General features: G+C 49.2%; 1 protein-coding gene across 1 annotated transcript; it reads right to left on the bottom strand.

Annotated features, from left to right (window-relative positions):
• Positions 1 to 762: 762 nt before the first annotated feature.
• Positions 763 to 26,509, bottom strand: LOC140212415 (pro-interleukin-16-like). Its single transcript, XM_072283174.1, has 7 exons — positions 26,178 to 26,509; positions 20,207 to 21,245; positions 17,357 to 17,540; positions 11,861 to 11,962; positions 10,899 to 11,145; positions 10,063 to 10,188; positions 763 to 7,161 (listed from the first exon to the last, which is right to left on the bottom strand). The coding sequence occupies exons 2-7, from the start codon at positions 21,046 to 21,048 to the stop codon at positions 6,980 to 6,982; spliced, it is 1,683 nt and encodes a 560-aa protein (XP_072139275.1). The 5' UTR covers positions 21,049 to 21,245; positions 26,178 to 26,509; the 3' UTR covers positions 763 to 6,979.
• Between the last annotated feature and the right edge of the window lie 281 nt (positions 26,510 to 26,790).

Here is a 26,790-nt window from a genome sequence, read left to right on the forward strand (position 1 = left end):
TCGCTTTACACCTATGACTGTGTGGCTAAGTTCAGCTCCAACACCATATACAGGTTTGCTGTTGACATCACTGTTGTGGGCTGTGTCAAAGGTGGTGATGAATCAGCAAACAGGAGGGAGAATGAAAACTTGGCTGAGTGGTGTAATAACAACAACCTCTCACTCAATATCAATAAAACCAAGGAACTGATTGTAGACTTTGAGAGAGGGAAACCAGAGGTCCATGAGCCAGTAATCATCAGAGGATCAGAGGTGGAGAGGGTCAGTAACTTTAAATTCCTGGCTGTCACCATCTCAGAGGACCTGTCCAGGACCCATCATATAAATATAATTGTGAAGAAAACATAATAGGGCCTCTACTTCCTCAGGAGCCTGTGGAGATTCAGCACGGTATCAAAAACCTTGGCAAATTCCTATAGATATGTGATGGAAAGTGTGCTGACTGGCTGCATTATGGACTGTTATGGGAATACTAATGCCATTGAGTGGAAAATCCTGCAAAAGGAAGTGGATTCAGCCCAATACATCACGGGTAAAACCCTCCCAACCATTGAGCACATGTACACGAAGCTTCGCTGTAGAAAAGCAGCATCCATCATCAGAGATCCTCACCACCCAGGCCAGGCTCTTTTCTCAATGCTGTCATCAGGAAGAAGGTACAAGAGCCTCAGGACTCACACCACCAGGTTCAAGAACAGCTACTACCACTCAACCACCAGGCTTGAACAAAAGAGGATAACTACACTCATTTAAGGACCTTCTTATCTTGTTATTTCATGCTCATTATTTATTGGTATTTATCTACATCTGCATTTGCAGTTTGTTCACAGTTTACAGTTACTGTTCTATAGATTTACTAAGTATGCCTGCGGACAAAGAATCTCAGTGGTATGTGGTGACGTGTATGTATGCCAATGATACATTTTACTTTGAGCTTTACCACTAAGCATATAGGGCAATTTCTTGACTTGACTACAATCGCCATATTAGCAAAGATGTCCAGCTCATGCTGTCCTGCAGTTCTCGCACGGCATTGCAACAGCCTCGAAGAAAAAGACTTGAAGAGATTTCACATCTTCCGATTTGATACGCAGCCAAGGAAGAGCCCTTTCCACTGCAGCAGCACATCTGCTCATCACCAATGTGGTCCTGAGGTAAAACTTTGGCCTTTAGATAGCCTTGCTCTGGGCTGGCTCGTTGGCAACATTTGACAACCTCTTCAAGGGTAATTTCCAGCGAACTGCTCAAGAAAATAGAGACGGTTACCATAATCATCAATCTTGCCTTCAATGCTATTCTTGAAAGCCCTCGTAAATGAATGATACCGCAATGGATTGCCATCGAAGATTCGAATCCCTCTTTTAGGCAGAGATGCAATGTTGTTGTTGTTGCATTACTATGCTTGTTATTTCCTTTCGTGTCCTTAAGGCCTCCAGCGCGATATTCGGACTTTTATCATCCGAAACTCGAGTGTCACCATATTGTGAATTAATGCCCTGGGAGAAGCACCTTGTGCTATTGGATATGGCACAGGTTCAGAGTGCCTCCGCGGTGCAGGCTGAGAGTGAACACCCTGAAATACTCCTTGGGGTCCCAAATCATGGCTCACAGACATTTGAGGAACAAATGTATCCACTTTTATATCGATTACGTTGGATACTCTCTGTGCCATGTCAACACAGGAACTCACACCATAGAACTATCCTGCTGGAGCACCTTTAGTACCCACAACACTTCAAAGCCTTTAGAACTTTTGCTTTAGCTGTCTTGGTTGCAATTTCTTCCTGCCACTTAAGCTGCTCTACCTTTCTCTGTATCTTCTCCTTTCTTCTCTGAAATTGCACTTCATTTTTCCCAAGTTGCTCTTCCATCTCATCCTCTTGTTCTTCCAATGCATGTTTATCCCTCAATATTTGTTGCTTTGTACATAACTCAGCCAAATCCACCTCCATTCCAATGCGTGCCAAGGAGGAATCGGATGCACGGGACACTCTGCTAGTGATAGAATCTGCTGCATGCACATTAGATGCACTGGTTTTAGGGTGTACATCATCCTGAAATTCATCAGCTTTATATGTAGTCAAAGCATACCCTGGAGTTTGATAAATATTTTCATTTGCTCCAGCAACTTGACCTTCAACATTGTATCACTCACAACACGCTGGAGGAACTCAGCAGGTCGGGCAGCATCCATGGAAACAATGAGTCGACATTTCGGGCCAGAACCCTTCGTCAGGACTTTCCGTGGACTCATCATTTCCACGGATGCTGCCTGACCTGCTGAGTTCCTCCAGCATGTTGTCAATGTTGCTTTGATCCCAGCATCTGCAGATTATTTTGTGTTTACGACTTCAACATTGTATGTTTGTTTCAACCATTGTTCAACCTCTGCCGTGACTGTATAAATAAGAGTATCAGTATTTGCATTTCTTTCAGTTTATCTTGCTCTGAGATACGCATCAGCAAGTTAAGTTGCTTAGCAACATCTGCATGAAGATTTTTTTCATCATCCAAATGGGACCGTGCTTGCGAAACAACTTGTTGCTCTTCTGGTACCAGGAAACTTCTAATTAAGGGTATTAAATCATTGATCTTCTTAAGAAGTTTATTATAGTACTTTTGAACATTGTCAATTCTACTCATCAAAGTTTTCCCAGTAAGTTTAATTTCTCTTTTAGTCCCGACTTCAAAGTCACTGCTTCCAGCTTGATTCATGTTGTTTTCCAGACAAAACAGCGGCATTCACTTCAGATTTTGGCAGCTGAAATATTTCAGCGTTTCAACAGAACCAAGAGCTGAACTCTCAGGCAAACACCACACTATAGAGCTTATGGTCAGTGATGACCATTCCACGCTATGTTCTAGACAGAAACACACAGCATGAATCAATGAAAGGTTGTTTCTTCCGCTGGCTGCAATGCCTCTGATTTCGAGGGCACAGCCAAATGTTGATGTTCATTCTGTCGATGTATTTTGTTGGCAGAGGCTATTCTAACAAACCAATACCGCTGCTGGTGACCACACGGGGAGTTACCTTGCATGGCGCCCCCTCTGACCACTTCAGTAATAATGTTCCACAAAGTTTCACCACACATGCTGCTGTTAGTAAGCCTGATTTTGATTCTGAAGTTGAAGAAATATATTCAATCCTTTATTAGTAACTAGCATGAACTTCGGCAGATTAAGCAAAATTAAGTGGTCAACAAAAGATATGACACTCCAGGACCAAAATGACCATAACAAAGTGTAACTTATTCCCTTTGCTTTTACCGTGCCTGCACCCATGTGACCAACCATCATGATAAACATAATAAGCGGCAAACACAGGATACAATGCTTGTAGAAAACAGATGCATGGCTCCTACAGTGACCATGAGATAATTACACTGGCTTCAGCCGAACATTAAGACAATGGGGTTATGTTAACTGACCTGCATCGAACCAGGCAACGTGGGGCAAGTTATTTGCACCATTATGACTTGAATTCAATCTGGCAGACTAGACGGATATTGTCTCTTAACGTATCAAATACGGTCACAGGTAAAGGCAATCGATAGCTGATCTATTGTGTGCTCAGAAAGCCAACGCACAAAGACACTAATTTTGGGTGTCTGGCTCTCTGGCTTCAGAAGTTTTTTGAATATCTGTGTTATTATTTTGTCCCAGCCAAGGTGTTTGAACATTCAGAGGTGTAGACATGCAATTCAAATGAAGGATTGCAAACCCAAAGCATTGAACTAAACAATATTGTTGTAACTATTGAAGTTGCATTGCCTCACCTGCTGTTACCTTTGACCTCAAGGGTTAAAAAATATGGGTTTGTGAGACTTTACTGAGAGGATTTCCAGAAGAATGCCTGCTTGTTGTGATGAATAAAGACCTCTATATCGTCAGTGTCAGTGTCTCTCCGGTGACTTCGATCACAGTCACAACACCAGTCATTCTCCCCCCCATTCCACTGGGCAGAAGGTACAAACGCTGGAGAACACGCACTATCAGCCTCAAGAACACTTTCGATCTCGCTGTTATAAGAGGTGGCATGGTTATGTCGTGGTTAGTGCAGCGTTTTACAGGGCCAGCAATCGGAAGATCAATTGTGGCCATTGTACATTCACACCGCGACCGCGTGGGTTTCCTCCGGGTGCTCCAGTTTCCTCCCAACGTTCCAAAGTCGTACGGGTTAGGGTTGGTAAGTTGTGGGCATGCTATGTTGGCCCCAGAAACATGGCGACACTTGCAGGCTGCCCCCAGCGCATCCTCAGACTGCGTTGGTTGTTGATGCAAATGACGCATTTTACTTGTGACAATTAAGTCCAATCTTTATTATACAAAAGGTTTATAAGCTGATCCTATGGACCTCTTGTACAATAAAGTTGAACTTTAGATTTCTCTGCCAACCTCATTGTAGCCTTTTTGTCTGGTTTACCTGCACTGCAATTTCTAACAATGTTCTGCATTCTATTGTTGCTGTTCCCTTTGTACAACCAAGTTCAAATTTAATTGTCATTCAACCACACATGAATACAGTACTGCCAAACAAATCGGTGTTACTTCAGGGCCAAGGTGCAAAAACACAGTACCATCAGCACACAGCACAAGGCACACATAGCACAAATAAGCCAGCAGTAAAATACACAAAAACTATATAGGCCTAGTCCCCAAGTCCATGAATGTTGCAGCAGTCTGCAGTCAAACACAATACAGCTTGTCTTCTGCCGAGCAAATACCAGAGGGCAGCACCAACTCCAGCATGGACACCTCGCCACATCACCTCCTGCACTCTGGTGGAGAGTACCAACTCCGACACCTCTCCCTAGTCGGCTGCAAATAGGCGACACTGTAGTTTTAGGCCCTGTCCTTGCCATGATTGAGGCCACGCGGCCTCCCTGCCATTCGCCAATAAACCAGTGAATCGGATTTGGAGCAATCCACATTAACAATGTCCAACAGGGGCTTGTGATCACAAGAACCTCGATGTACTTATAAACACAAGAGATTGCGCTGGGAATTCAGAGCAACACACACAAAGTGCTGGAGGAATTCAGCAGGTCAGGCAGCACCTGTGGAAATGAATAAACAGTCGACATTCCAGGCCGAGACCCTTCTTCAGGACTGGAAAGGAATCAAAGCCAGATTTAAAATCGCTGGCACATGCTGTGAATGTTGTTGTTTTGCAGCAGCAGTACACTGCAATACGTAATAATAAAAATGATAAGTTACAATAAGAATATATAAAAATTAAATTAAATAAGTCGTGCTAAAGTAGAAGGAAAAATTTAGTGAAGAAGTGCTCCTGTGCTCATTGTCCATTCAGAGATGTGATGGTGGAGGGCAAGAAGGGGGAAGATGCCAGAATAAGAAGGTGGGGGGGGGAGGACAAGCTAGAGGGTGACAGGTGAAGCCAGGAGGGTGGGGAAGGGGGTGACATGACAGGCGGAAGAGGTAAACCGAAACATCAACTGTTTTATTCTTTTCCACTGATGCTGTTGAGAGAGAGAGAGAGAGAGAGTGTGTGTGTGTGTGTGATGCCTGGAATGATCTGTATAGGCGGCATGCTGGATCTACCGATTATCAATTGACCTATTCATCTTTCGTATCCTGGACCATGGAGCCCTAGTCACAGAGTCACAACACAGAAACTGTGAATCTGCCTGGTCCCATCCACCATCACCCTCCATATCCTTCCCATCCACATCCTTATCCAAACTTCTTTTAAATGTTGAAATCAGACTCCCATCCACCGCACTCTCACCACCCTCCGAGTGAAATAGTTCCCCTTCCTCCCATGGCCTTTAGATCTAGTCTCGCCCAACCTCAGTCAGAAAGTCCAGCTGGCATTTACCCTATGACAACCCCCTCATAATTTTGTAAACCTTTATTAAATCTTCCCTCAACCTTCTAGATTCTAGATAAACCCACTGACCCTGTGTGGCATTGGGGTGTGATAGGAAACCAGATATCCGGGGGAGACTCGCACGGCAACGGGGAGAACATGAAAACCTCACACACTCACACACACACACATTCATATACACACACACACACACACACATCCATACACACTGACCCTTTAACCTACTCTAGGATCAATCTAAACCTTTCCTCCCACATAGCCCTCCACTTATCTAGGAGTCTCCTAAGTGTATCTGCACATTCCACACACTCGCCACTCTCTGTGTGAAAAACCTGCCCCTGACATCCCCTCGATACTGTCCTCCGTTCACCTGTGACCTCTCACATTAGCTGCTGCTGCCCTGGGGAAAAGGCACTGACTATCCACTCTCTCTAGGCCATATGCCACTGAGAACGTATCTCTTTTACTTCCACGTAGAGTTACCGCACAGTACCAGGCCCTTCCAGCCCAACGCGTCCGCGCTGCCCGAGTTCACCCACGTGGCCAATTAACCTGCTGAGGGAGGAGCAGCCGGATGAAACACACGCGGTCACGGGCTGAACGTACCAACTCCTTGCAGGCAGCGGCGAGCACTGAACCTGGTCAAAATACGCTGTTCACGGTAACGTAGCAGTCTCTCCTCTAATGTGGGAGGCTCCAGCCCATGTGTTTATTGGAGTGACACTAACTATAGATTGTCCTTGCATCATTTTCTGGTTAACAAAATAAAGTCTTTAGAATTTTTCAGCAGAAACAAAAATCTTCTCTGGACCAACTTGCATTAGAAGCTCCAAGGGAACTCATGCCCTCGCTTCTCGAATTAATTGGGACTTATCCCCAACTGTCGATCTGTCTTGGGGCAGGACCGTTGGCAGACGTGACTCCAGATTTGGCCAGAGCATGGGGCAGCTGTGGAGGGTCGTCCAGTCTGACTGCGTGCTGACCCCCATCTCAGGGCAGGCGTCAGTCCTGCCCGGCTGCAGTTGTCACGGTCTTCGATTTGCTGAGATGCTACCGAGCCGTACCGTCTGTCAAGGCAGCGGGGGAATCACTCCTTGTCCCCCAGGGTGGAATCCCAAACTCTTGCTATACCTGTTCCTGAGGCACTCCATCCCGGTTCTTCCGGATCACCAGCCTAACTGGGCCTGCCGGTTGCGATTTGATCAGATTCCAAGCTTCATAACAAGTGCGATCACGACAGTCTTCTCCGTTAACCCGCAGCAGCTCATCTCCCTGCTGGATCAAACCACTGCGTTCTGCTATCCCACCTGGAAAAGAGGAGCCCAGGATAAAGAATTCCGTCCTTTTTTGCCCTAGGTTCCCAGGAACAAGGAGTTCAGAAACCAAAATGGTTGTGAAGATGATGCACAAGACCTTAGGGCTGAGGGGCAGAGTTAGACCATTCAGCTCATAATGTCTGCTCTGCCATTCCACCATGGCTGATGTATTAACCCTTCAACCCCGTTCTCCCCGTAACCTTTGACACCCTTACAAATCAAGAACCCATTGACCTCCAATGACTGGTCTGTTTATTCACCTCCATGGATGCTGCCTGACCTGCCAAGTTTCTCCTGCACTTTGTGTGTGTGTTCACGCTTCCCTCCATCCCTTCTCTTCCTCGCCATTTGTCTCTCTGCCCTCCCTCCTCTTCCCCCTCACTCCTTCACTGGCTCCTTCTCTCCCTCAAACCTTGCATGTACAGCTTCCAGCTCATTCTCTACGTTTCAGTATAAGACCACAAGACACAGGGGCAGAATTAGGCCATTTGGCCCATTGAGTCTGCTCTGCCATTCAATCATAGTTGATCCTTTTGTCCCCTCCTCAGTCCCACACTCCGGCCTTCTCCCCGTAACCATTGATGCCATGTCCAGTCAAGAACCTACCAGTCTCTGCCTTAAATACACCCAATAACCTGGCCTCCACAGCTGCTTGTGGTAACAGTTCCATGAAATCACCACCCTCTGTCTAAAAAAATTTTTCTGCATCTCTGTTTTAAATGGACATCCCTCTATCCTGACGCTGTGCCCTCTTGTCCTAGACTCCCCCACCCTGGGAAACATCCTCTCCACATCTACTCTGCCTAGGCCTTTCAACATTCAATGAGGTTCCCACTCATCCTTCTAAACCCCAGCGAGTACAGACCCAGAGCCATCAAACGTTCCTCGTATGATAACCCTTTCATTCACGGAATCATCCTTGTGAACCTCCTCTGGACCCTCTCCAATGCCAGCACATCTTTTCTTAGACGAGGAGCCCAAAACTGTTCACAATACTCAGGGTGAGGTCTCACCAGTGCCTTATAAAGCCTTAGCATCACATCTTGCTCTTGTATACTAGACCTCTTGAAATAAATGCTAAAATTGTATTTGCCTTCCTCACCACTGACTCAACCTGCAAGTTAACCTTCAGGGTGCTCTGCACAAGGACCCTCAAGTCTGTTTACATTTCAGATTTTTGGATTTTCTCCCCATTTAGAAAATAGTCTGCAGATTTATTTCTTCTACCAAAGTGCATTTTCCAACAGTGTATTTCATTTGCCATTTTCTTGCCCATTCTCCTAATCTTTCTAAGTCTTTCTGCATCCTACCTGTTTCCTCAACCCTACCTGCCCCTCCACCAGTCTTTGTATCATCTGCAAACTTGGTAACAAAGCCATCTATTCCATCATCTAAATTATTGATATACAGCATAAAAAGAAGTGGTCCCAACACAGACCCCTGCGGAACACCACTAGTCACTGGCAGCCATCCAGAAAAGGATCCTTTTATTCCCACTTGCTACCTCGTACCAATCAGCCAATGTTCTAACCATGCCAGTAACTTTCCTGAAATACCGTGGGCTCTTAACTTGCTAAGCAGCCTCATGTGTGGTACCTTGTCAAAGGCCTTCTGAAAATCCAAATATACAACATCCACTCCCTGCCAGCATCTCCTTCCAATTTTCTTTGGCCAACTCCTCCCTCATACCACTGAAATTTCCTTTACTCTGCTGAAATACTGCTACATCAGACTTTACTTTCTCTCTATCAAGTTTCAAATTTAACTCAATCATATTGTGATCACTGCCTCCTAAGGGTTCCTTTACCTTAAGCTCCCTAATTACCTCTGGTTCATTATATAGTAACCAATTCAGTGTAGCAGATCCCCTAGTAGGCTCAACAACAAACTGCTCTAAAAAGCAACTCAACAAATTCACTCTCTTGAGATCCATTAACAACTTAATTTTCCCAATCTACCTGCATATTAAAATCTCCCATGACTATCATAACATTGCTCTTTTGACAAGTCTTTTCTACTTCCCGCTACTGTTGGGAGGCCTGTATATTACTGCCATCAGGGTCCTTTTGCCCTTGCAGTTTCTTAACTCAACCCCAAGGATTCAACATCTGCCTGTCCTACGTCACGTCCTTCTAATAGGAGCAGAATTAGGCCACTCAGCCCATCAAGTCTGCTCTTCCATTCCGTCACAGCATCCCCAGAGAGGGACAGCCATCTGGATTTCCCCTTCTCAAATTAGTCCAGCACCAGGCCCTCCCACGGCATAGGGTTGGCTTTGAGCCTATACTCACTGGAGTTCAGAAGGATGAGGATGAACCTCCTTGAAATCTATTGAACATTGAAAGGCCGTGATAGAATGCATGTGAATGGGTTTTTCCTATCATGGGGGGATGTAGGACCAGAGGGCACAGCCTCACAATAGAATGATGTCCATTTAGAACAGAAATGAGGAGGAATTTCCCTAGCAGTGAGTACATTTAAAGTGGAGGTTGATTAGTCAGGGTGTCAAAGGTAATGGGGAGAAGGCAGCTGAAAGGATAGAATGGCAGAGCAGACTCAATGGGCCTGATTCTGCTCCCATGCCTTATGTTTGTGCTGTCACGATGTGCAGTGTGCCAGGCTGATTGTTCGCTGGTACAGAGTCCACGTTCCCTTCCTAACAATTGGAGATTCCCTTCGGACTCAGTTTGGTTGGGAATGCTGTTGTTGCTTGCTTCTGTTGTTTGCATGATTTGTTTTTTTCTTTCTCTGTGAATTTGGGGTTGGTCTTATTTTTTAATTGGTTTCTTTTTGGGTTCCTTGCTTTGCAACTGCCTGGAAGCAGACAAATTTCAAGATATATAACTTATACATTCTTTGATAATAAGTGTACTTTGAACCTTTGAATCCAACCTGAGAAAACCTTTTTGATAGTGACGGGTCGATCCCCCTGACTGGAATCCTTTCCACCATCCAGGCTGAAGCCTAGGCCAGCATTATTTTTCTCCAGCTCCACAGCGATACACTCTCCCAAGTTCTCTGTGGGAAGAGCACACCAATCAAAACATAGAGACCAGCTCTCCCAATACCTTTGCACCCCCCCCAAAAACAAACAGCCCCCTCATAAGCTCCAGACAATAGGATGACATGGTAGTGAAGCAGTTTGTGGTAAAGTGCCAGTGACCCAGGTTCAATTCTGGCGTCCTCCGTAAGGAGTTTATACATTCTCCCCATGACCGCGTGGGTTTCCTCCCACAGTCCAAAGATAGATGGATTAGTAGGATAATTGGTCACATGAGTGTAATTGGGCAGCACAGGCTTGTTGGGCCGAAGGGCCTGTTACTGTGCTGCGTCTCAAAATAAATAAAAATAAAAATTTTAAAACTGTCCCAACTCCAAGACCCTCAGTTCCCCAAGTACTGTCCTGACACAGTGACTTTTCTGTGAACCAACTCCCTACTGTCCCATCTCATCTCCGTAGCCCAAATGGGGACCAGCTCCCCAAATACTGCTCCAACATTGAGATTCCTCTTCAGGACCCAACTCCCCAAATATCATTCCAATACAGTTTGAGGGAACTATCTTCCAAATACCGTCTCACTAAGTAGATACCGTCCTGAGCACCTAGCATCCCAGTGCACAGTGTATTCTTGGGACTCAACTCAAACACTTTATCCCAATTTGGAGACCCACCTTGGGAAGTAATTCCATCCCCCCCCAGTCCATTGGGAGAGGAAAAGCATCCTTACCTGACACCTGGTCACCATGATGCTCATTACTGGTACTGGCACCCCTGTGAACAGCCGTCTTCTCTGCTCTGGTCACCTTCCGCACCACGACGATAGCTTGCTTCGAAGGTCGAGCCTTGTGGAGGCGGGAGAGGGCCTCGCTGTGGGTGACGCCCTTGAGGGAGTATCCATTGATGGACAGGATCTCATCTCCCTGCTCAATGGTCCCCTCTTGGGCGGCCAGACCATACGGGAACACCTTGTGAGCCTGGTGGAGAGAGGAGTGGGTCTTACGGAGGGAGGGGTCTTTGCTCCGGGCATTACAGAGGGAGTTCTGCTTGTTTCAGAGTTGTTCTCCAGGACAGACCCTGCCACTGCTCCACTGCAGCTCAGTCACATCCACAGCTGAGGGGGGAGCACTGTGCTGTGGGTGGGGGGGGGGGTGAGGAGAGAGTGCCATAATGTGGGAGGGGCACTGTACTGTGGAGGGGCGGTGAGGAGGGAGCTCGTACTGTGGGAGGGGCAGTGAGGAGGGAGCATTGTATTGTGGGAGGGGCGGTGAGGAGGGAGTGACGTACTGTCGGGGGGGGGTGGTGGGAGCACTTTTCCACAATGACGTACCTGCTATCCCAGCACTTTTCCATAAAACCAAATGGTATTTACACCTTACAAAAATGTTCTTGAAAGAAACGAATTTTAAATGTTTTCTTTATGGGTGGGGGGGGGGAGTGTTTTCCAGTGACCATTATCCCTCAGCTAATATCCCAGGAACGGATACTGCAGGTCATTACCTCACTGTGGGAGCTGACTGTGCTTCACACTTACGATAGGCCATTCAGCTTCCCATGCCAGCCCTGCCATCCAACAGGATTGGGGGTGACCCCTGACCCTGGCACTGCAGTCCCAACACCACCGGATCTCTTTACCACATACGGGTATCATCGTCAGCGTGCGAGTACGGAAACACACGTGCTGGCACTTACGGTTACCGTCTTGTTCTCGTGGTCCGCTCCACCCGCCATGCTAAAGCCGAGGCCTGCCCCCTCCTCCTTGTGCAGGACCACCACTCGGACCTCTTCTGGGCACTGCGAACCAAACAAAGAGAGAGGTTCTTAGAATCGGGATGGGGTTTCTAGTCTCACTGGTACAAAGTATGTTTAGAATTTTTGTAAGCTGCCCACAAAACGTTGTGTATTTCACCAGCGCCATCTTGAATCTTGAATGGAAAGTCCTACAAAAAGTAGTGGATGCGGCCCAGTCCATCGCAGGTAAAGCCGTCCCCAATACGGAGCACGTCTACCTGGAGCGCTGTCGCAGGAAAGCAGTGTCCCTCAGAGACCCCCAGCTCCAGAACACGCTCTCTTCTCACCGCTGCCATCGGGCAGGAGGTACAGGAGCCTCAAGTCACACCACAGTTACTACCCCTCAACCATCAGGCTCTTGAACCAGCGGAGTTAACTTCACTCAACTTCTCTCAGCCCACCATTGAACTGTTCCCACAGTTTAAGGACTCCTCATCTCGTTCTTGATATTTATTGCTTCTTTACTGTTATTATTTTAAGTCTTTTGGTATTTGCACAGTTTGTTGTCATTTGCACGCAGGTTGTTTGTCCATCTCTGTCGCACGCGGTGTTTCATTAAGTGTCTTTGTATCTATTGCGAATGCCCACAAGATAATGAACCTCAGGGTTGTATATGGTAACATGTTTGCATTTTGATAATAAATCTACTCTGAACTTGGCAAGAGAATCCCGTCCAACGAACCACCCCGGCTCCTGATCTCCATTAGTTCTCATCCTCCGCATTTGCAAATCCCCTTACAGTCTTTCCCCACCCCCCTGCGACGCCCCATCTCACTACGTTCTCCTTCCCCTATTAGGCTGGGTTAGATTAGCTTAACTTGCCACACGTACATCAAAACATACAGTGAAACGCATCAACAACCACAGTCCGAGGGCAGCCCACAAGTGTATCAGGCTTCCGGCACCAATATAGCATTCCCGCCACTTAATAACCCCAACCCGTATATCTTCGGAATGTGGGAGGAAGGTTAAAGATTAGTTTTATTCGTTACAAGTACATTCAGTGAAATTCATCGTTTTGTGTCAACGGCCCACACCATCCAAGGATTGTGGTCCACTTAAAACCACAGCGGCATAGTGGTTAGTGAGACACTTTTACAGCTGGAGGTGTCCCAGCGTTCAGAGTTCAATCCCAGTGATCGGGGTTTGTACGTTCTCCCTGTGAGACTCCATGGGCTTTCCCCGGGTGCTCCAGTTTCCTCCCACAGTCCAAAGACGTACCGGGTAGGTTAAATGGTCATTGTAAATTGCCCTGTGATTAGACCAGGGTTAGATCAGTGGGTTGCTGGCAGTTGGATACAAGTGTATCTTAAAGTAAAGGCATCCGTTAGTCTTGCGAGACCATGGATCTGCACCTGGAAAGTCTTCACTCTCCAGGGTGCAGGCCTGGGCAAGGTTGTATGGAAGACCAGCAGTTACCCATGCTGCAAGTCTCCCCTCTCCACGACACCAATGATGTCCAAGAGAACGGCATTAGGACCCATACAGCTTGGCACCAGTGTCGTCGCAGAGCAATGTGTGATTAAGTGCCTTGCTCAAGGACACAACACGTTCCCTCGGCTGGGGCTCGAACTCACGACCTTTAGGTCGCTAGTCCAATGCCTTAACCACTTGGCCATGTGCCCACATCTTAAAATAACAATAAAATACAATTGTGGAGATTCTGAACTTTATAGATATTTCAACTGCAGACAGATAAATGAATCGGAATCAGAAAATACACGCAGTGGCCACTTTATTAGGTACACCTGCTCGTTAATGCAAATATCTAATCAGCCAATCGTGTGGCAGCAGCTCACTGCATAAAAGCATGCAGACATGGTCAAGAGGTTCAGTTGTTGTTCAGACCAAACACCAGAATGGGGAAGAAATGTGATCGAAGTGACTTTGATTATTGGTGCCAGACGGGATGGTTTAAGTATTTCGGAAGCTGCTGATCTCCTGGGATTTTCACGCACAACAGTCTCTAGAGTTTACAGGGAATGGTGCAAAAAACAAAAATAAATCCAGTGAACGGCAGTTCTGTGGGCGAAAACACTTTGTTAATGAGAGAGCTCAGAGGAGAATGGCCGGACTGGTTCAAACTGACAGGAACTCAAATAACCACACGTTACAACAGTGGTGTGCAGAACATCTCTGAACGCACAACATGTTGAACCTTGAAGTGGATAGGCCACAGCAGAAGACCACAAACATTCCACTCCTGTGACTAATAAAGTGGCCACTGGGGGTAGCCTGTTATGGGAACCAGTTATAGGATGTGTCTGATGTGCTGCAGAAGGTTTCCCACAAACACACACTCAGTGCCCACTTTATTAGGTGCAGGAGGTAGCTTGAGTTTAAATTTCTGAGCAATCGGGGACGGCTCTGGGGACTAATATAGGGGAGTTAAGGGTAACTCAGTGGGCCAGGCTTGAAGGGCCGAGTGGTTCACTCCTGACCTTGTTGTTGTTTGAGGAGGAGGGAACGAGGTGCAGCCTCACACTCTTTCCCAACACTTCAGGCCTCCCGGATGCAGCCAACTGTGGCACCTCTTCCTATGTCTCAATATGCCTTTTGCAAGAATTCCACAACGAGAGCTTTCCGTGGCCAAACCAACACATTCTGTGGGTTTGACACAGCTACAGTGGTTTCTGTAAAATTTGCTCCTTCCCCTCCTCCCCTTGTGTTGGGAGGGCCGGCGACCAGCATGAGGCCCAGGTTTGTTATCACTGGCATACGTCGTGAAATGTGTTGTTTTGAGGCAACAGTGCACTGCAGTTAAAAAAAAAACTCTAAGTCACGACAAGAAATGTTAAAGTTTAATAAATAGCCTGTACGAAAGGAGACCAAAATTGTGAGGTGGTGTACATGGGAGTTCGTGAATGTAATGACAGAGGGGAAAAACCTGTCGTAGTCTGGCGTTTTTCTTTAAACCGGTTCCATGAGTTTCTTTGTTTGGTGGCTGCCTGTGGGTGAACAAATCTCAGGTTGTATACTGTATAATTACTAAGATAATAAATGTACTTTGAAACTGTGAGTTTGGGTCTTCAGGCTCCCGTACCTCCTCCTCAACACCCCTTTCGTACAACTTTTTCATAAATGGGGATACAAATTGACAATAAACTGGACTGGTCTAAGAACACTGAGGCTGTCTACAAGAAGGGTCAGAGCCATCTCTATTTCCTGAGGAGACTGAGGTCCTTTAACATCTGTCGGACGATGTTGAGGATGTTCTACGAATCTGTGGTGGCCAGTGCTATCATGTTTGCTGTTGTGTACTGGGGCAGCAGGCTGAAGGTAGCAGACACCAAGAGAATCAACAAACTCATTCGTAAGGCCATTGATGTTGTGAGGATGGAACTGGACTCTCTGACAGCGGTGTCTGAAAAGAGGATGCTGTCCAAGTTGCATGTCAGCTTGGTCAATGTCTCCCATCCACTACATAATGTACTGGGTGGGCACAGGAGCACATTCAGCCAGAGACTCATTCCACCGAGATGCAGCACAGAGCGTCATAGGAAGTCATTCCTGCCTGTGGCCATCAAACTTTACAACTCCTCCTTTGGAGGGTCAGACACCCTGAGCCAACAGGCTGGTCCTGGACTTATTTCATAATTTACTGGCATAATTTATATATTACTATTTAATTATTTATGGTTTTATTACTATTTAATTATTTATAGGCAACTGTAATGAAAACCAATTTCCCTCGGGATCAATAAAGTATGACTATGAATATAAATATTAACATAACAATTTGGTCTATTTGCACAGAACCACTGTCACAAAACAACAAGTTTCATAATTTATGTCAGAGACATTAAACCTGATTCTGAGGTTGCCTGGTCCAACATGCATCAGTTCTGATAAAGGTAATTGGCCCAAAATGTCAACAGTCCCTTCCTTCATCTACCCGCTGAACCTCCCCGGCAGACTGTTGCTCCTGAGGAAACGTTCCTCGCAATGCAGCTGACTAAATATCCCTGCGTCTCTGGTTCCTGTTTACCAACCACCCTTGCTTACTGTTGAACATCACCGTCTGGTATGGGGGTCCCACTGCACGGGGTCGGGGAAAAAGCCGCAGAGGGCTGTAAACTCAGCCAGCTGCATCATGGACACTAACCTCACCAACATCAAGAACATCTTCAAAAGGTGGTGTCTCAAAAAGATTATTAAAGACCCCCTTCACCCGGGACATGCCCTCTTCTCATTGCTACCATCAAGGAAGAGATACAGCGGTCTGAAGACACAAAACCAATGTTTCAGGAACAGCTTCTTCCCCTCCGCCATCTGATTTCTGAATGGACAATAAACCCATGAACACTACCTCACGATTTTTTTTGCTCCTCTTTCTACTGCTTAGTTAATTTTATATCAATGCATAGTTTTTATTATTCTGCATTACAATGGACTCCTGCTGCAAAAATAACAAACTTCAGACATTTGCCAGTGATTCTAAAGCTGACTGTGGTGGATTGTGGGAAGGTACTCGGGAAGAGACCGATGTAATTGTTCCACAGGATCCTGCAGAAATCCGACCGGCTGAAAGGCCTCAACTATTCTTTTATTATAAACAGAGTTTATTCCGTTCTAAAAATAATTTAGGATGAGACGAGGCCTCTTGGTCCGTCAATTCAGTTCCCACAGAACAGCCTCAGACGGAGGGAGAGCTGAGTGATTTGTACCCTTGCCGGTTTCAGACAAAGACGGGAACATAGAAACCCTACAGAACAATACAGGCCCTTCGGCCCCCAAAGCTGTGCCAAACATGTCCTTACCTTAGAACTTACCTAGGCTTACCTCTTGCCCTCTATTTTTCTAAGCTCCAGGAGTCTCTTAAAAGACCCTATCGTTTCCACCTCCACCACCGTCACTGGCAGCCCATTCCATGCACTCACCACTCTCTGCGTAAAAAACTTACCCCTGACATTTCCTCTGTACCTACTTCCAAGCACCTTAAAATTGTGCCCTTTCGTGCTAGCCATTTCAGCCCTGGGAAAAAGCCTCTGACTATCCACACGATCAATGCCTCTTATTATCTTGTACACCTCTATCAGGTCACCTCCCACCCTCCGTTGCTCCAAGGAGAAAAGGCCAAGTTCACTCAACCTGTCCTCATAAGGCATGCTCCCCAAACCAATACAGTACTTGGCGATTGTAGGGATGACTTGCAGCTGACTGAAAAGCTTGAGCATGTGGACGGATATTAAGGAAGAGGATGTGCTGGAGCTTTTGGAAAGTATCAAGTTGGATAAGTCACCGGGACGTGGGAAGCGAGGGAGGAGATTGCTGATCTGGGCATCATCAGTGAGGACAGGAGGGGTGCGGAGGTTGTTCCAGGAAGGGAGCAGGGATAGCCCGGGAAATTATACGGGAACAGCCTGGCCCCGCTAGGGCAGAGGGTCCCGAACCCACCTGCAGCGCCTCCTCCTCCAGGCAGTTGACCTCGTCCAGCAGGCGGTCGAGCTCCTCAGCGGGGATGAGCGAGACCACGGACATGGACGACATGTTGGACGCCAGCGAGGCGGAGTGGTCGAGCCGCTCGTCTCTCCGAGCGTCGTCGTGGGACTCCAGGCCGCACTCGCGGAGCTCTGCCAGGCTGCAGACAGACAGACAGACAGACTCGTCACACGTACCCTGTCCCTCCGACATCACTGACCCACTCGAAAACTCCGAACGCCCCGAGATGAGTCACAGCCGAGAACCGGCGCCAGGCCTGTGGGCGTCTGGCCTCCTGCGCGTCTCCAAGGCGGGAGGCCATGGGCTGGAGACCCTCTCCAGAACCTCGAGCTGAAAGACCCGGGCTGCGCTCCTGCTGTGGTGCAGTGAGGCGGCGAGGAGGGAGCGCCGCGCCGAACCGCAGGACGGGCCGCGGAGGGGAATGTGCCGCGCTGTAGGAGCAACGAAGGGGAGAGCGCCGCACCGCAGGGAGGGAGAGGAGGGAGCCCTGCAAGGTGTGAAGCACAGAAATGAGGGAACACTGCACTCTGTGCAAGGCGAGGGTGGAGAGCCGCATTGTCCGAGGGGAGGGGAGAGAGGGGAGAGGGTCTCCACACGGAGTGAGGGGGGAGGGGAGAGGGTCTCCACACGGAGTGAGGGGGGAGGGGAGAGGGGCTCCACACGGAGTGAGGGGAGGGTCTCCACACGGAGTGAGGGGAGGAGAGGGGAGAGGGTCTCCACACGGAGTGAGGGGAGGAGAGGGGGGGAGGGTCTCCACACGGAGTGAGGGGAGAGGGGAGAGGGTCTCCACACGGAGTGAGGGGAGGAGAGGGGGAAGGGTCTCCACACGGAGTGAGGGGGGAGGGGAGAGAGGGGAGAGGGTCTCCACACGGAGTGAGGGGAGGAGAGGGGGGAGGGTCTCCACACGGAGTGAGGGGGGAGGGGAGAGAGGGGAGAGGGTCTCCACACGGAGTGAGGGGAGGAGAGGGGGGAGGGTCTCCACACGGAGTGAGGGGGGAGGGGGGAGGGGAGAGAGGGGAGAGGGTCTCCACACGGAGTGAGGGGAGGAGAGGGGGGAGGGTCTCCACACAGAGTGAGGGGGAGGGGGGAGGGGCTCCACACGGAGTGAGGGGGGAGGGGAGAGGGGCTCCACACGGAGTGAGGGGGGAGGGGAGGGGAGAGGGGCTCCACACGGAGTGAGGGGGGAGGGGCTCCACACAGAGGGAGGGGAGAGAGGCTCCACACGGAGTGAGGGGAGAGGGGAGAGGGGCTCCACACGGAGTGAGGGGGGGAGGGGAGGGGAGGGGGGAGGGTCTCCACACGGAGTGAGGGGAGAGGGGCTCCACACGGAGTGAGGGGGGAGGGGAGGGGGGAGGGTCTCCACACGGAGTGAGGGGAGAGAGAGGCTCCACACGGAGTGAGGGGAGAGGGGAGAGAGGCTCCACACGGAGTGAGGGGAGAGGGGCTCCACACGGAGTGAGGGGGGAGGGGAGAGGGGCTCCACACGGAGTGAGGGGGGAGGGGCTCCACACGGAGGGAGGGGAGAGAGAGGCTCCACACGGAGTGAGGGGGGAGGGGAGGGTCTCCACACGGAGTGAGGGGGGAGAGAGGGGAGAGAGGCTCCACACGGAGTGAGGGGGGAGGGGAGAGAGGCTCCACACGGAGTGAGGGGAGAGGGGCTCCACAGGGAGTGAGGGGGGAGGGGAGAGGAGCTCCACATGGAGTGAGAGGGGAGGGGAGGGGAGAGGGGCTCCACACGGAGTGACGGGGGAGGGGAGAGGGGCTCCACACGGAGTGAGGGGGGGGGAGAGAGGCTCCACACGGAGTGAGGGGAGAGGGGAGAGAGGCTCCACACGGAGTGACGGGGGAGGAGAGAGGGGCTCCACACGGAGTGAGGGTCTCACATGGGGGGCTGGTTGCTGCAGATTGACAGGGTGGACACACCAGGGGTCAGTGGTCTCTGTGCCCATCCTCACAACAGAGGGAGCGTAGTGAAGGTTCACCAGGTAGTGATTCCCAGGAGAGACCGTGCCGGCAGAGTTCAGAAGGATGAGGGGTGGTCTGATTGAATTCCAATGGGGATTGACAGAGCAGGTGATGATTCTCTGACAGGGATGTCTAGGCTGGCTGTTTAGACAAAAAGCAAGAAAATATTTCAAAGGTGGTGCATGTTTTGAATGTACACCAGAGACCCAGTCACTGATTACAGAGAAACAAAGGCGATGGAACTGAGGGAAAATGAAAGAAATTGGCAAGAAGGTTGCAGTTATGGAATCATAAATCAACAGAATGTGGAAACAGGCTCTTCTGCCCATCAAGTCCATTCTAGCCATCAACAAACCATCTACACCGATCCTGCACTAATTGCATTAGATAGTAGAGACTCATGGAAGGGTACAACCAGGCAGAGTCAGAGAGGGATAACAACATGGAAACAGGCCATTCAGCTCGAGGAACCTATCCTAGCCACCAACAATCCATTTTCTGACTTTAATGAAATGACATAACAGAATTAAAGGAGAGCGCAATCAGCTAGAAGTTATGCACGGAAATGAGGGTATTTGGACCATTGAGTCCGTGCTAGCCATTTACAATTGGTCCTCATTTTATTCCCTGAGATTCTACCCCTACCCCTCCCCACAGAGTGGGGCAATAACCAATGATGGAGTGACGGTGCAGAGTATGAATCCCCGCACGGACAGTGGTGCGGGTCAGGATCCAACCCGGGTCTCGGGTGTGTTGTGGTGCCCAACCCATTCCGGCAGAGCAGGGGGGTGCCAAATGATAGGGGGGTGCCAAATGATAGGCCCGGCCCCAAAACCTCACCTGATGGAGTAACTCCTGTCCAGCTGGCTCACATCGCTCTGTATCGTTAGCACAGACTCGTCTGACAGCGAGGCCTCATCGTCGGAGTGGGGTATGGGAGACAGTGGTTCGCGATCCAGCGGGCTGTCCATGTCTACCAGGGATTGGGCCTTGGGACTTCCCTCCACCAGCTGGGGCCCAACCTCAGGGCTTCCCTTGATTGGCTGGGGCCCGACCTCAGGGCTTCCCTTGATTGGCTGGGGCCCGACCTCAGGGCTTGCCTCCACCGGCTGGGCCCCAGGCTCTGGCAGATCGTCCGCCCACCGTTCAGGCATGGGAGTCCCCACAGACGCCTGGGCCCCAAGCCCAGGTCTTTCTGTCGCCGGTTGCTGCTCGCCCTTTCCACCGCTGCGTCGCTGCCTCACGATCTGCTCGAACGACTGGATCTTCTGAAGCACCAGTGACTTCCAGTGCTCAGGCTGCCTCCTCGCCGCGGGCCGCTCCGCGCCCAGAGTCTCTGCCGCCACCTTCCCCGGCCTGACGAAACTGGTGCACCGCCGCCGGATGCTCTCAGCCAGCCCCACGCCGCTCGGCCCCTTGCCCTGCTGCTGGCCCTCGCTCCGCTCCAGCGCCCGCCAGAACTCGGAGGCGGACAGGCTGGAGGAGCGGCGGTGGCTGGCTCGTGGCTCACTGGCCGTTCCCACTTCCTGGCAGCTCATCTTCCTCAGGCCCTTGCTGCCTCCCTCTCCAATCCTGTCCACGTTCCCCAGCATAGTCCCACTCTCCACGGGGCATGCCTTGGCTTTGCAGTCCTTCTGAGACGGCTTGGCACTCGAGAAGGACCAGCCACGTTTGGATTCCATGGGCTGGGAGGGGGGGCAGAGACTCTCTCTGATATCCTGGTAGAACCACTCAACGAGAACGGAAACTCCCTTCTGCCCACCAGCTCTACTGTCAACCGTGAATCCCCAGGCTAGGCTCAGTCCTCAAGGCAGTCCAGCTCCATGTCCATCCAAAGTCGGTTCCTCAGATTGCTGGATTCTGGCATGGAAACACCGGCCTACAAAAGTAAAGAACTAACATCAAGAAGCAGCCAAAGATAGACACAGACAAAAATAATACAATCAGGGGCACAGGCATCTTTACATTGGCTGACCGGGATGACAAGGCCCTGAGGACTTGAGAAAGACGAGCAGAGGGCAAAGAGGAGGGCGCCACAGTAACGTTGAGGTTAGCGTAATGCTTTACAGCGGCCAGCAGTGGAGGCTCAATTCCCACCCCTGCCTCTGAGGAGTTTGTACGTTCTCCCCACGACCGCGTGGGTTTCCTCCGGGGGTTCCAGTTTCCTCCCACAGAACCAAAGATGTACGGGTTAGGGTTGGTAACTTGTGGGCATGCTCTGTTGTCACTCGCGGGCTGCCCCCAGCGCAGCTGCGGACTGCGTTGGTCGTTTGCGCAAATGGCGCGTTTCATTGTGTGGTTCAATGTACATGTGACGAATAAAGCCAATCTTCAAGTGTTTATTCAGACCCTCATTTTGCTTTCCTGGCCATGAGCTGGGGTGATGGAGAGATACAGGAGAGGGTTTACCCAATCCACACCAACTATCAATTTTTAAAAAAGTTTTAGGGATACAACATGAAACAGGCCCTTCCAACACCACCCAGTAACCCACTAATATAACCCAAGCCTAAGAACCAATTTACCAATTAACCTAATAACCGGTGTGTCTTTGGACTGTGGGAGGAAACTGGAGCACTGGGAGGAAACACCGGCGCACACGGGAAGGAATTTACAAGCTTGATTACAGAGGACACCGGAATTGCACTCTGAACTCCGACACCTCAAGCTGTGATAGCATCGCGCTAACTGTAACGCTACCGTGGAGCCCCACGTCACACTATTCCCGTTTTCTTTATTTCCCCCCACGTCCACATCAGCTTTCCCCAGATTCCACACTCGGAGCAGTTTACAGTAGCCTGAAAGTTGTTAAGTCTTTTCATTGTACTGCTGTGGCAAATCAGCAAGTTTTACATCATATAAATCAGTGATAATAATCCTGATCTGATCTCGTGCATGTCTCACTTTTCGATGTGTAGGCCCACTCCGCTCAACCAGCTCAAGAGATCTCAAAAAAGAGCGTGGTGGGAGAACTCGGCGGGTTAAGACCATAAGACATTGGAGCAAAATTAGGCCATTCAGCCCATCAGTTAGCCATCGTTGTCATGGCTATCCCTCGAGGTCGAGGATGATGGTCTTCATTCTGAAGAAGTGGCCCACAGAGTGAAGACGCCTGTGTGTGTATTTGTTTAACGTGTACTTGATGTTGCACTCCAAGAAGCACACGATACTTCACAAATCAACCAACTGATTCCAGTGGCATGGAAACCACAACAATTGGAGCTGATGGATTTGTTGCAGCCTTCATCTGCCTTTACAGCCGTTGAACCATTCTCAATGGAACAGGCGAACGATCAGTTAGCATCTGCGGAGCAAAATGTGAGCGTCGTAGTTTCGGGCCGAGTCCTTGCAGCAGAGACTGACAAGGGTGAGGAAAGATTGTTAATATATAGCAGTACAAGTCATATGACTTCACAATCTATAACCATATAACAATTACAGCACGGAAACAGGCCATCTCGACCCTTCCAGTCTGTGCCGAACTCTTACTCTCACCTAGATTTATTTGTCACATGTATATTGAATCTTTCAATACTGTGAAATTTCAGTCACTGTCCAAGGATGAGCTGAGGGCAGCCCACAAGTGTTGCCACACATTCTGGCATCAACGTAGCATTCCTGCGACTTACTAACCCTAATCCTACATCTTTGGGATGTGGGATGAAATAGGAGCATGCGGAGGAAACCCACACAGTCCCAGGGAGAACGTGCAAACTCCTTGCAGAGAGTGGTGCAATTGAAATCAGGTCGTTAATGCCGTAAATCATTACTCTAACCACTACACTACCATGTCACCTTGTTGTGGCCCTTACACCATATTTGTCTGCCTGCACTGCACCTTCTCTGTAACTGTAACACTCTATTCTTGTCCTGCCCCTTGGGCAATTCATTTATGTTTTTTTTTCTATGTGATTAAGCACATTCGGCTTTTATTTGAATAAGCAATTTCTGATTTGTATTAGGTCACTTCCTGTGCAGCCAGGAAGTGGTAAGTAGGAAAGCACATTAGTTGGCAAGAGGCCAAAGGTTTATGTTAGGAGCGAAAGTTTCTGTCTAAAGCTATCCTGTTGTTTCCACAGCAGAAGCTCTGTTTTTTCACTCCTTATTCACTATGTCATGTGATGTGAAAAAATCCAAGGAGCTAGGAGACTGTAACTTGACTCTCACATCATTTTTGAATGGAGTTTGGCCAACTGTCTAGTTGGTGTTACAATTCACGGCAGTACAATTCTACATCTATTCTTCCTTCTTTTGAACTACCTCAATGTATTCGTATATGGAACGATCTGTCTAGATGGCACACAGACAGAACCCATTCACTGTATCTTGGTATAGGTGACAATATAAACCGAAATCAAGGGAGGGGTGGGATAGAGGCTGGTGAGAGATAGGTGGGGAGGTGGGCAAAGGGAGGAGAGAAACTAGGCTGCCTGAAATTCAAAAGTTCAGTTATTAGGCTGTAAGCTACACAAGCGGAACGTGAGATGCGGAAGCAGTCCTGAACTTGAAACATGTTTCTTGTTCCATAGATGTTGCCTGTCCTGCTGAGCAGTTCAGTATTTTTTACTTGTCAATCCTACGCAGGCAGGCACCGCGCAGTCTCCACCCAGCTAACAGGAGTCACCTGCCGCTCACTCCAGCCTCATGACCTGCAGCCTATTTAACCCCAGTCCTCACCCACAGACCCTGTTCGCTCATTGAACCAGCCAGTTGCTCCAGCCTGCAGTTACCCTGTCGCCTTTTTGTGTTTAATATCTGTTCTTTCTTGTTTTGTGGTTTCTGGTGGCGTGTTATTGAAGTATCCGTCCTAGAGGACCATAACCCTGTCGTTGGGTTTGGAGGCTTGCATGCCTCAATGACCCAGAGAGTTACATTGGCTGGGGTCAGGACTTTACACTTTGGCTCTTGGGAGGGTCACCCATGCCAAGCAGGTCAAAGGGTAGAAGCCAGACTAAGAGTGCTCCACTGGTCCTCCGGGTTTGAGGGATCAGCTCAGGGGTAATGACCCTAACTGGTAAAACAAAACTGTTACAGATACAACAACGAAGAATCCTTCTACATCCGAGTGTGACGGTATTCCCAAGTCTCCTCCCGGGACTTGTGTGGCTGACAGTAGTGAAAACTGAGAGGAAACTACTGACACGATGAAGGAAGCTCTGAACATCAGAGATGGAGGACCTTCATTGCTGCTCTAAACACCAGCAGTGTAATGGGCAAAAGAGACAGTAAAATATCGTTCACTGCTAAATTGTCTCCGCTGCTCTGCTTTCGGGTCAAGCCTCCTCTACATTTCCTGACAATTTTTGTTTCTTATGCTGTCCTTCATAGCTCGCTGGAGTAGAGAATTCCAAAGATTCAAACCTTTTGAGTGAAGCAATTTCTCAGTATGTGTCCTCCTACTCTGGTTTAAGCTCTTAATGATCCATCCCTCTCAGTCTTAAACCTCTGCAAGATCTTGTTCAGTGTGGCTCAGAATCCACAAACATGGTCAGTGACCAGGTGAATCTTGGAGCTGGAAGAGCATCCATCTCAGCCCCAAGTTCTGGGATGGACTGTGTGCCCGTGGGTGGGGGAGGAGTGGTGTTGATGGGAATGAGCCAGGGTCTTACCTTCCCCCTGAACCAGAGGGTCAGAGGTGCCCACTGTAACAATCAGCCTCACTAACCCCTGCTCAGACACAACAAAGCATCACAGATCCTTTGGTGCCCTGACCATTGACTTCAGAGGCAGTAAGGTGATACACACTCAGTGGCCATTCATGTACACCTGCTCGATAATGCAAATATCTAATCAGCCAATCACGTGGTAGTAACAGCATGCAGACACGCTCAAGAGGTTCAGTTGTTCTGACCAAACATCAGAATGGGGAAGAAACGTGATCGAAGTGACCTTGACTGTGGCATAATCGTTGGTGCCAGATGGGGTGGTTTGAGTATCTCAGAAACTGCTGATCTCCTGGGATTTTCACACACAACAGTCTCTAGAGTTTACAGAGAATGGTGCAAAAAACAAAAAAAAAAACATCCAGTGAGTGGCAGTTCTGTGGGTGAAAATGTCTTGTTAATGTGGGAGGTCAGGGGAGAATGGCCAGACTGGTTCAAGCTGACAGGCAGATGACAGAATCTCAGATAACCACATGTTACAACTGTGGTGTGCAGAAGAACATCTCTGAATGCACAACATGTCGGACCTTGAAGTGGACGGGCAGAAGACCACAAACATACACCCAGTGCTGCTTTATTAGGTACCTCCTGTACTTAATAAAGTGGCCACTGAATGTATACCTTGGAATGATCTGTTTGGATGGCATGCAAAACAAACTTCTTTTTCCCTGACAAGAATTACCACGGGTCAACTCTTCCACAGCTCCGTTCTCCTAACTCAGGATCTCCTTCACCCACAGCTGCCATGGATTTGCCCTCCCTGAGGGTAAGGGGGTCTTCAGTCCCTCTGTCCTGTCCTGCCACCTAATCGGGTCAACCTTCTGAAGTCTCAGCGTTCCTCCAATTTCCCCTTGAGTGTACCTGGATTCCAGTTCCTCTGAGTATCAGAATCTCCTTCCTGCACCTCTCCCTCCTCCCTGAACTTGTGGAGTGTTCCTCTTACTCTGTGCTTAGTCCTGATGCAGGATTTCGGACTGAAAAGTCCGCCCGACACTGCTCGACCTGCTGTGTTCTCCCACTTGAATTTTTTTTTTAATTTGCTCCAGACTCCAACGCTTGCAGCCTCTTGCGTCTCCTTAAAAGTCCCACCTGACAACGCCCCTCGAGAATATTAACCAAATGAAAGGCGTAGTGTCAAAAACACTTACCCAAACACCTACTGCGCTGAAGATCTACAGGATGCCCAAACGTTTAGCAGTAAAAGCTGTCCGAGCAAACACGCATCCCTCTCAATCAGCTTCCTCTTTTGAAAGCGTTTCCTTCTACCTGTGGCCTACGGATCCCTGGTCGTGGACTTTAAAACTTGTTGTTTGGTTGGGGTGAGGTGGGTCCCCCACTACATCCTCCACCACTCGGTTTGCAAACTGTTACCTCAAAGCCCGGTCCACAAGGTGTGGCAACGAAGGAGCCCAGTGCAGTCCAGGGCGAGCGGACTCGAGTGACGCCCACAGAACTGTTTGCGGCTGCCGGCCAATGGCTGTGCGAGAGCAGGGGGGGAGGTTTGGGCTACGTGACGTGGCAGGAACAGACGGAAACAGAGTGAAGGGCTTCCTCTTTCTGTCTGAAGGGCACCCGCGTAGACCTGCTCAGCGTCTCTGCTGCTCGAGTGTTTTTTTTCTCTTGCCTCTCTTTCGCACCGACCTCAGACAGGGGAATTCGGGAGACCACGTGCCGTTTCTGATTGGTGGGTCAGAGGTAGAGTCACAGAACCACACAGCATGGATACAAGCTCTTCTGCCCAACCAGCCCGCGCCAACTACA

This window comes from Mobula birostris, chromosome 2 (assembly GCF_030028105.1).
Source record: "Mobula birostris isolate sMobBir1 chromosome 2, sMobBir1.hap1, whole genome shotgun sequence".
Lineage (NCBI taxonomy): Eukaryota > Metazoa > Chordata > Chondrichthyes > Myliobatiformes > Myliobatidae > Mobula > Mobula birostris.

Excerpts from the sequence above, each read along its gene's own strand:
- LOC140212415 (XM_072283174.1), bottom strand. The coding sequence starts at position 21,048 with ATGGAATCCAAACGTGGCTGGTCCTTCTCGAGTGCCAAGCCGTCTCAG. Across the intron at positions 11,146-11,860 it reads ACGAGAACAAGACGGTAACC|GCTCACAAGGTGTTCCCGTA; the intron begins GTAAGTGCCAGC and ends TCTCTCCACCAG. Across the intron at positions 7,162-10,062 it reads TATCAAAAAGGTTTTCTCAG|GTGGGATAGCAGAACGCAGT; the intron begins GTTGGATTCAAA and ends CCTCTTTTCCAG.